The sequence below is a fragment of the Botryllus schlosseri genome, chromosome 10 (genome assembly GCF_051294905.1).
Source record: "Botryllus schlosseri isolate E-star chromosome 10, Bs_hap1, whole genome shotgun sequence".
Taxonomy (NCBI): Eukaryota; Metazoa; Chordata; class Ascidiacea; order Stolidobranchia; family Styelidae; genus Botryllus; species Botryllus schlosseri.
This window is the reverse complement of record NC_137245.1, coordinates 11,039,020-11,050,139: the sequence shown is the minus strand read 5'-3', so window position 1 is coordinate 11,050,139 and position 11,120 is coordinate 11,039,020. Positions and strand designations below refer to the sequence as shown.

Sequence of the window (11,120 nt, the reverse complement as noted above, 5' to 3'; positions counted from 1 at the left end):
CCTTCGTTGAAGCTGAAATCATCTCACGAGATTGCACCATGTAGAAGGTGTGTCGTCTGATAACCTGCTAGAGTTGTAATCTGAGTCCCACGTAATGTGTGGCTGGGTGTATAATACTTAGCTCGTGGGTAGTACACGCACGTTGCTGCGTTAAGTCCTTGATCTGACAACTTCAACGTGAATGCAACGACAGTATTGCCTCAGATAGATATATTGCTCGAATATGCATGGAATATACAGTAGGATATCGCAGATGAGTCTTGCTTCTAATTGAAATGCGTGGGCTGATAAATGGTCAGTCACGTGGTACGAGAAGAAAGACATAAATCACGTGATATACAGATATGAGAGAGAGCCAGGGCGTCACAACAGAAATGAAATTAATGCCGGATCAACACCCGGGCTGTTAGGCATATTTCTGTAGTTAGGATATTTCCTTTATTACTGTGATGTCAAACATACGGCCAGTCCAACGATTTCATCTCGCCCGCCATTCCATGCTGAAAGTAACTGAAAAAATGCTGGTATCATCCAGCACAATTCTATCAGGAGTTGAGATTTATAGTACGGAGCGCTTCCACTCAAATAGTCCCATTAAGACAGCAACTGTAGAACATGTTCAATTTATCATATGACATATAACAATCTTCAGACCGCACTCAGGTCATCATCAACAACAAGTCTCTCTGACATCGACACCGAAAAAGTAGAAAATGCACGTACGGTTCAGAGTTTTCAGAATAAAATAAACCGAAGTACAAACGATAGTTCTTCACAGAGTAGGGCTAAACCCGCCCAGAGTCAAACGCCGAGTGTTTAGGTGGCGTTTGACGTGGGAACCAGTGAATCGCTAGATGACGGTTGCATCCAGTATTTCAAGAAGGCTCATAGCTGACTGACGTCTGGTATCCCGCGTTTTCCGACGCCCAGCAGCTATACACTACGTTTGGTGACAGATATCACGAGAAGCTGAGCGGCGGCTAAATTCTTTAACGGCGCAACTTCTGGCAACTATCCTGTTCTCGCAGCAATCTTACACCTAACGCTGCATATTATAGCGATGAAATCAGAGTAGCTTATAGCCATTTTACACATTTTCAGAGATTTAAGTTTTTGTGCCATGATCAACGTTGAAACATTATGAAAAACATTACCATGGTCAAGATATGTCTGAAAAAGAAAGTTTACAGAAACCTAATTTTTTCGAAATCTGAACAGTGGCTCACAAAATTTGAAAAATTAGCATACGCTACTGTGTTTCTACAGCGGCGGTATATATATACAGGGTCGCTCAAAATATGTATACTGGTGTTCCTAAAAAATATCTTTTTTCTGGATTCCGGGGATCTACTGATTACATTGTTAGGTTGCCAAAAAAAAAAACTGCACACCAAATATGGCTAAATTCCACCCAGCAGAAGCCGACGCCAAGCCAATGAACAATTTTGAATCTAAATTGATTTTTTTGGCAAATTTGACGCAATTCCAACCCGCAGAAGCGAAATTATTTGAGTTTTTCATAAATAATCGTGGGATTACCCACCGTCAATGCTATTTTTCTGAATTCAAAACTTTCAACTGCAATAACGGCGCTTCTACCGGTTGGAAATGAGCAAAAATTTAAATGTATCGTTATTTTAGGCAACTTAACAATATCATGGGATTGACAGTAAAATTTTAATTTTTTTTAATTTTTTTATTATATATATATTAAGGTAGTTACAGCAAAACGAGCATACATGACGGTCACAGGTTCTTGTTTACAGACATGTAAAAAGTTTTGCTTTTTGAAAATGCGCGACTACAACTAGAACTTACGTCCTTTAAAAATCCGCAACTTACTAAAACACAATTTATTAAATTCCATTCCGAAGCAATCATATATTTTCAATCCTTGAAATCGGATCGACTTCACACATGAACACTTACACATGACGCACGAAACCCACCCTCTAGCTACGCCCCTGTTGGTAGTGATGACTCTGAGCTAGCAAGGGTTACAAGGATACCCCATAACAGGACACCGGTTCCATTATAAGCGCCCAATGATGACACGTGTTTTGTAGTTTTCGGCAACCAATTCTATATTGCTTAACTAGAACTACAACTAGAGCTATCAACTTATGAAAATTCGCAACCAGAACTAGAACTACTCAAAAAACTAGCAATTGGTTGATCATAAACTAACTAGATTGGTATTTGTCCAAATCTCATCGTCTGGCGGTGAGCCAGTACGTGGTAAATAGATTACATCCGAATCTCGATTCTTGAGATCCCTCAACAACCTCTCATTCCAATCCTCATGCTCATGTGTCTGCGAAACGACACGGGGTGGATTCGGACATATCTGGCGTATATTGGTGGAGAGAGTTCGTTCTCAACGATGGTGCTTGTTCCAGAGTTTCCAACCAATATCTGAATTCAGTACGAATTACAATAAGACACTATCGGCTGAACTTCATTGAACAATTGAAAAATATATTCGTTTTGAAATAAGGCCGAATGTTTTCCGCTGACATTCGTCAAGGATAATCGTCAGGAACTACCATTGCAATTTAATATAATTAATATTGCGGGGCTATCGAGAGCTAGGTTGTGAAAGTTCAAATTATATCTCGCTAAAAACGATAACATTCAGCTGTCCATTTACACTTCTCAAAGTAAGACCTGTAGCTGATGTTACTGATAATCTGAGAGATATGACAGTTTACATGTCGTATAGTGCATTGATCATGTGAGGGGCCAATTTCTATTGACATCGATACTCACTTTACGCCTGCCGAATTCTTCGTAATCTTGCAAGTTGGAAGTACTATTTCCATATGATAACCGATAACTCGTGACCCATTGTGAATATTGTACCCTTCCTTGGGTTAAAATGGCGGTGACTGTTCTGGCAATCCGGTAATCGACCTGTATCCATTGATCTTGGTCATCTAAACCCGAAAAGTTGAGTAGTACCAATTTTCAACCACTCCACCTACAATCGAGATTACTCGTTGCTGCACACCAGGCTCCTCCCGAATTGAGATTTGCTTGTTGAAAAGGACAGGAGTAATGTACGGAAGAAGCATTTAACTGTGCAACTTTGACCAAGTCGGTGGAAATTCCTACGTAGCATATCCCTATTAAAAATAACACAGGTGTTGATCATGTGTTTCCAACAAATGCGTTTTATAGGTTTTAACGATTATGTTTCAATTATCATTTTTGTAAAGCCAATATTGTCATCACGATTTATGAAGTTGGTCATTTCTACGAATGCAAAATATTATTACGGAAAGGTGAAAATTTCGCCTACATGCGTTTTTGACAATAATGCGACAAACCACGCACTAAACACCGTGGTATGGCAGAAACAGCACCTCGACAGGCCCCAAAAAACACTAGTCTTGGGCCCCGCATAGGGTGATAAAAACGCCGTGTTATTTTTGGCATTTCTGGAACCAAATGCGAAAACTGCCAAAAATATGACTTTTTCAAAATATAGATTTTTATAAATGTTATAGATGAAAAAGTATTGAAGTTAGTCGGCATGAAGCGACAAAACATGCATGTAACGGTATATTCCTAAATTCCGAGGTCCATGAACCCTTTGGAAGGCCGCCGTCTACCGTCCTAGGGATCTATGTAATGCGAATGAAAATCTTAGGGTTGAGGCCAAAAAGTCGAGTACTGAAATCTGGATTTACGATATACTGTGGAATGATACCGACGTTTGTATATATTATAGTGAATGATATACAGCAATTAGGAAGAAGATGATCCTTGTCGGCAACAGCTGGGTTTTCGTTGGTGATTCGTAGGGATGGTGTGAAAGTGATGTTCACATTCGCGTTCTGTGCGTGAACCGCAGGAATTTAGAGGTTAACATTTACAAACGAACCTTGGTAGGTTCTGCACTGTGAACCTTTTTCCTATATTGCAATTTTTCACGTCATTATAACGTCTTTGGTTAAAATTTGTTGCATTTCAACTGCGGCCCACTCCATGCGTGGCGCTGGCAGCTTAAAAACACTAAACGATCATGAAATTTGACAATCACAAAATTTTACTTGCTTTGTTACAAAAGTTTGCTCAAAATATCCAGCTTTCCGTTTGTGAACATTTAGTTACTCTCTGCTGTGAGCTTGACCCGCAATCAAAATAACATCAAGAGAAAAATACGCTACGTGCAAGTATACAGTCAGGGAATAATACTAGCTCAACCAATCAATAAAATTGATAGATAAGATCTAGCTTGCGCACTTGCTCCATCTTGATTTGATATGTTTATTGTATCATAAAAACCAAATCCCTGCGTTTGGGGTGTTGAGTATACTGCTGTATAACTTGATAGTGGGTTAATGGTGATAGTAAGTATAGAAACCCGTTTTACATCATCATCATCATCATCCTCATTGATTTATTAGCAATTTTTATCAGTTCAATACACCACAAAAAATGCGATACAATGAAAAGATAGGAAGGTGTCGAAGCGACTTGGAGTAGTCTATGGAAACAGACACCTACCTTGGCCTAGCCCAGTGGTTCTTAACTTTTTTTCCTTCAGCGCCCCCTTTCAAAAATTATCGTGCTCTAGCGCCCCCCCCCCCCCCCAATTGTAAAGACTGTAAGAAAGACAATGGGTAAGAGGGAGGGCCGTAACAGCACTTCGTCAACCCCCTTGAAAAATCGATTGTCTTGCGCAACCATCGCGTGATAAACCAAACTTTTGGGGGCTGCGCGCCAAGAACTACGTCGCGTGATTTCGATGGCCAGCAAAGTTTTGTATAATGCATGAATGAATAGTAGGTAATTGCATATATATGTCGCTATAAACTTTTTATCCTCTCAGCCCACGTCATCAGATTTACCAGTAGCGCTGAGTGAGCTGTTGTCTTGGAAAATGAAGGCCACCTAATTACTAATTAAACATATTCGGGCGTGCCGTTGGTGCAATTACTTCGTTACATGTTATTAAGATATTGAAACGCACAAACGTATTAAAATAAAATAAGCACACGATTTAAAATTGGTATTTTTTCACTGGCGAATAATTTTCTCTGATGGATGTTATTTGTCCTGTGGGGTGCAAATTGCGACAACAAGATAACTCGGCACGAGCGATTTAAGCACTTATGGACAATTAGACTTATCTACATCGAAGTCTACGGTCAACATAAGGGTAATCCTCTTCGGCTAAGGTTTTCTCGCTGACGATCTTTTTGGCACACTTTTCGGAATCCCGTATTGGCTGGAACTTCATATGTCTTCGTGCATCGTGGCGTGGTAATGGCCGACGCCGAAATGCCTATTTCTATTTTCTATAATCATGCGTATTTTTTCGTGGGGGAATCGTCAAAACATGATGTGTAATTTATGTTCTTTCACCGAAATAATTTAGGGCACCCTTCGAGCTCCGATCCCGATTGGTGGTTTGGGTTGCAGCAGTTTCGGTCCTGGTAAGAGGTCAAGGTCAAGTCGGTCTTTTCGGGACTTCGGTATTGGAAATATTTCGTGCTTTAATCGCGCTCGAGGACCACTCAACTATAATTAACCATATAATATTGGTATGTGGTAAATTATCACTATGCCTTTCGCAGAAGGCATTGATGCTCTTCTGGCCAAACTGACGACCATCTTAAATGTACAATGTACATAACTAATTTGTACTCAGTAATTTGTAGTCAGACGAAGTGACGATATCTCGGTAGAAACGTCGATTTTAGCTCGAGTGTTCTGAGAAACACCATATCCTCTCTCCATCAGACGATCAAGCTCACGTTCCTCTTCTCTAAATTATACTGTATTTGTACATATATGAGCGTCGCAATCCCGTGTTCAAAATAATTCATGAGTGATTTTCGTTTTAGTCTTTCTAATTGGAGTTCGAAATTGGACCGTGTGTTATTGTGTATGCCTGCGAATTGCAATTCATTGGGACCCATGCCCATAGTATAGTATGCGGTGAGTGGTGTATTCTGGGTCACATCATGGTTGCATAACAACAATCGGGTACGGTGTCATACCCTGTGGTTCAAACCATACCGAATTCACATTTTCGATTGACAATACGGGGAAATTAATGGTATTGGATTTTGTTTTAGTGCTTTGTGTGACTAAGTTAGTCAACTGAGAATGTGATGCATACATCTGCTTACATAGAATTTAGTACTGTATCCAGTTGAATAATTTTAACACGAATGTATTCCAAACAAAGCAACTCATGTTATATGACGTTCATGTGAGGTTGTGGACCACAACACTAGATAGTATCATCTTTTATAATACGATAAATAAATATCCTGATGATTTAACTGTGTAGCTCTCAAATACAATTACATTTAGTTATTCATTTCGTGAACAAAGCTTCAAAACATATTTTATGTACAAGGGGCTCTCACTGTCAAAAGTGATATACGGTGCCTTCTTCTTCGATTTCCACACGCTGTGCGCTGCAGGATATAAAACCTAGTTCGAAATATTTTGCTGAAAATAACCCTAGCAAGCGTGACGGCAGTGTTTTAACGGAAAATTGGCAATTTTAAAATACGCGCAATTCATTTTACATGGATTATAATAACCCACTACATTTATGAAAACATATGTAGCAAACATCGTCGACCAAAAATTTCGGGATTTGACATGTTTTGTGGAATGTTAATTTGCTCAGAATACTCATTAAGGATATATCCTACTACTACATCATCTACTGCTAAGCCATTTTTCTTCAGCGCCCCCCATATCGGCCCCTGAGCCCAGCGCCCCCCATATCGCCCCATGAGCGTTTCCACCCCCTTCAAATTCGCCAGCGCTCCTTGGGGGGCGCTGGAGGCAAGGTTAAGAACCACTGGCCTAGGCCATAGGTCGGCAACCTACTGCCGGCGGGCCAGATCCGGCCCGCCATGCGAAATCGTCCGACCCGCTGCATCGTGATTAATTATCACGAGAATACGGGCCGTCTAGGGGTGTTAAAAAATTTCTTTTGTTCAAATTTCATCGGCTTATTTGTCAAATCGTCGGGTTACCTAAAAAAACGTTGCACACCAAAGTCGACTCAATTCCAGCCGGTAGGTGCCGAGGTCCCTCAAATTGAAATTTCAGTCGTTTTTGAAATAATAGTATTTACGGTGAACGATCTCGTCACGCCGACATGACTAAAAATCGTGTTCCAGGTATGCCTGAAGACACAGGGATGTCTTTTCCACTTGTTTCGATCTTGACAAGGGTCTATGGTGGAGTTTGGATGAGGAAATCGCCAGTGAGCGAAAAGAAAAGATATGACACGGATTAGCTGTAAATTAGTCCACTTAATTGAAATAGACACGGTTGCGTCACAATACCAAACTCCGTTAAAATCAAACATTCGACCCTGATTTTCGGGGCTTCCAGGACCACGAGCAGAATAAAATTTATAATTTCGCAATCAGTACCGCGGTAGCTTTCGATTGATATCCGTAATATCAAATTTGGCACTCGGCAATTCGGTCAAAAATTACCGTCAAACTGCCCTTAGCCAAAGGGAAAGTGTAACGTAGACCAATTTCACGGAGCAGTGAGATTTGTTTGTGTCGACACCACATAGGACACTCTGGTCACATTGATGCTGTGTTGTTTAAGTGTGAATACATTTGCTCTTTTTGTGGTTGGTATGATTGAGATTGTAGAAATGTAGCGTAATATACTGCCGTGAGTGTGAATTATAGTATGAAAAGTCCGGTTCGCCAACGAGTTGTACACTCGACATTTGGACAGTGACTAGCAAAAGGTTGCCGACCCCTGACCTAGGCGATGTAAAGAGGAGACATGCACACTGAATGAAAAGTAAACGAAGATAGTATAGAAAAAGCAAGCGACAAGAATGGGGTGGCATGTCATGGAAGGCGAGATCGATAGGTCAGGTAGTGGTCCGGTAACCTTTTTAGTAGAAATTAGTAGAAATAGTAGAATTAGTAGAAATCAGTAGAAATTGCTTGTATTTCGACTCTGCTCTACTCTTACACTCTGCTCAATATCAACGTAGCAATACTCAGACGCCGCATATTTTGTCCGTTCTGGCCTAGACCGTAAAAGCGTGAGCTTATAATTCCTTGCATGCAAGTCCTCTTCGAAATTGTTGACAAAGCGACGGAAGATATTGATTTTATGGGATTAATATATCATTTCATTGCCCCAGTTGATACATGTAGCAGAGTTTAATAAGTCAGTATGTACCAGTGTTGGGATGACTCGAGTCACCTTTTTCGTATGACTTGACTTGACTCGAGTCACTTGGCTAATATGACTTGACTTGACTTGATTCGGCGTATCAGAAATGTGGGTTGACTCGTGACTCGAAGCAAAATTCACGAGTCAATTTCAAGTCATCCAGTAATCGGTGTCGATAAAAATCACTGTATCTTGCATATGGTCGGATTGTTCGCGAAATGCTGGTGTAACCTGTGAGAGCGACCAATCATTCAATGATAGTGCGTTTTACTGAGCCTCCATTGTTCTCATGCTGTAACGCGACAGCGGTCGAATATTGTTCCTTTTCAAGAATTGATATTGAAATAATTATCAATATTGTTATTTTCCTCCGGATGCGGGTTGCATATTTTTTTTGTCTTCAGATACAAGGCGACCAATTTCCATACAAAATTTGGAAAATTTACACACAATACCATACCATACCATACTTGCACATTGCCATAGTCCAAGGGTCGGGAACCTTTTTCGACCGAAGAGCCATGTTGACCCAATATTTTCAATTGTAACTCCGAAAGAGCCATACATGTCAATCAATTGTAACGTCACAATTGAAAATTCGAGACGTATTGGTAGCACCAATATATGGGATTTGTAGTGTGCGCCGTATTTTTCTGCCCACACGCGTCGGTGGAGTCAAACATGGTCGCTACTGCAGTAGCCTACATACCCACTGCAGGGTGTGGAGAGGCAATTGATGCAGTGCCTCACATGTCGTCAGGGATGAGTGAGGAAAAATTGTGAAACCTTCAATGATTATTGCTATTTTTATCGATATTTATGAATGATTAGATTTTAAACAGTTCTATTCTCAAAATAATAGAAATTTCATATTTATTGTTCGAAAATAAAGCTCGAAAGGAGAGATGAAACACAGACGGGCCGACCCTCACCTGTGATAACGCAACTCATCGTAAACAAATTTTAGAATTTATCATCACTGATGTTATTCAAATTAAATTGTCGCGCTGATTCTGAATATCTAAATATTGCTTCACACCTACATTTTATGGCGGCTCTCGAAAGCTACTTACGATAACAATCAAGAGCTTGGACAGGTAAGGCGTTGTTTTTAATTTGAATTTGTAATTGGTAATGTCACTTCCTAGGAAGTTTATTTATCGGCGTAGATCAGGAATGCAATGCGTATTTGGAAAAAAACGAATTGTCCTACAAGCGTCACCATGTCAAGGTATCAATCATAACATCGTGCAATCCCAGATTTCGAGGCGCACGATGGCGGGTGGATCTAATTCGTCAATTGTGTTAGTCGCCGGCACGACAGCAACTTAAATTTGAGGATTTTGAAAACGGGGGGTACGGACCCCTAACGCCCTGGTTTACTCCACTGTCTTGACCTCTCAAAGACATGTTTATGCTGTCACGAGAACAATCATTCGGGCCGTCATGAAAATTTACCAACAAGTTGCTGCAATATTGATAAATTAGGTACAAAATTAAAAATTTGTCAAATAGCCATATCTTTTATCCAAAAGAGCCATATATGGCTCGCGAGCCATAGGTTCCCGACCACTGTATTACATGGACCATGCTCCATGCTATTCTCGCCTGAGTGCGATTTAACTAGCCTATGAAATGATATTGCTATGTCGTATGTTTGTACCATTGATGGACTCTCTCCAGACTCAGAATAATACAATCAATAACATTCCGAATCCCCAAGTTCTATCTACCAGACTCAGCAACCACCGATTACCCTGCATGGTTTCTTTCGGTAGGAATTGAAAACGCAGCATACCTGAGCATATTTCTCCATTTCCCGTGTAACCAGTTTGACAAACACAGTTGTATGACCCTTTGTTGTTACTGCAATCGGCGTTTGCATGGCAGTTATGCAATCCAGTCGAACATTCATCAACGTCTGCAAATGCAGTGAATCATAGATAATAAAAATACCTAGGTACAGACTAGGAAATTTGTGGTGGTAGTCTAAAATGCTGCTTTACCGGTAATAAACTATCATGCATTCTCAAGTTAGATTGAGGTAAAGAGCAGAACACATAGTATCGTAGGTTTATTTGATCTTCTCATATACTCACGAGACAGAAGTTGGAGCAACGTATCATAAGGTAGCGAGCTTTAATGTGCCTACTCTCTTTGATCACTTTGTACCTTATTTTCCAAGACATAAGGCAAAAGCCTCAACACACCATTTCGACAAACTGGAGCCTCCGGCACCATTTTGTCAGCTCCTAAAACGATTTCTGCCAGCAAGCACTTTTCACTCGCGAAAAATACGCTGTATTTGGGATAGGAGTGCAGAACAGATTTTATACCCTGGCGATCCGAGCACTAGTAGACGTTCTTGTACAAGACCCAACAACTTGTTTGGCCGAGAAGGGTTTAGTGAAATAGTTGATATCAAAACGAGCTAAAATTTCATTTTTAATGAGTCACTTAATAGCTGAAGCTACATAGTAGCCAATTCGTTGCACATCTGAACAAAATGTTGTTAGGTGTTTTCATCTTCTCTTTGTGTAACCATTTTCGAATAGTTTGTGCGAATGAAATTCATTTTACTAAAAAAGTGCGAATCGAGCTCAAAAAGGTTGAAAAGCACTGGTGTAGAGTATTATTTAAAAATGTTATGAAACTCAAATAGTCATTTACGACAAAATTTTACGTTTGAGGATGTGATCGCATCTCTCCGACATAATCAATAAGATCAGTGGTTCTCAACCTGGGGGCGCAGGAGGCTCTCAGGGTGGCGCGAAAAATTGACAAAGTCTGTATGAATTCTGACTAAACATATGTTTCACAACCATTCTGAGAAGACGATTGTTGAAGATGAAATGTATTTCGTATTCGAGAAAGCTCGGCAAATTGAAACTCCAGCAATCGCGCTCAACGGAGTGTAGGCTGATTTCAAC

General features: G+C 40.3%; 1 protein-coding gene across 1 annotated transcript; it reads right to left on the bottom strand.

Annotated features, from left to right (window-relative positions):
* Positions 1–2,038: 2,038 nt before the first annotated feature.
* On the bottom strand, positions 2,039–10,904 carry LOC145448804 (retinoschisin-like). The gene is made up of 5 exons (XM_080327255.1): positions 10,874–10,904; positions 9,989–10,111; positions 2,997–3,125; positions 2,770–2,936; positions 2,039–2,415 (listed from the first exon to the last, which is right to left on the bottom strand). Exons 1-5 carry the CDS (start codon positions 10,902–10,904, stop codon positions 2,278–2,280), a joined length of 588 nt encoding a protein of 195 aa, XP_080183381.1. The 3' UTR covers positions 2,039–2,277.
* Positions 10,905–11,120: the final 216 nt, after the last annotated feature.

What these genes read in the sequence shown, in the direction of transcription:
- LOC145448804 (XM_080327255.1), bottom strand. Translation starts at nt 10,904, where the DNA reads ATGTCGGAGAGATGCGATCACATCCTCAAAC. An exon ending in AAATGGAGAAATATGCTCAG is followed by an intron (nt 3,126 to 9,988) that starts GTATGCTGCGTT and finishes TATTTTTAATAG; the next exon opens with GGATATGCTACGTAGGAATT. An exon ending in AAGAATTCGGCAGGCGTAAA is followed by an intron (nt 2,416 to 2,769) that starts GTGAGTATCGAT and finishes TACTGAATTCAG; the next exon opens with ATATTGGTTGGAAACTCTGG.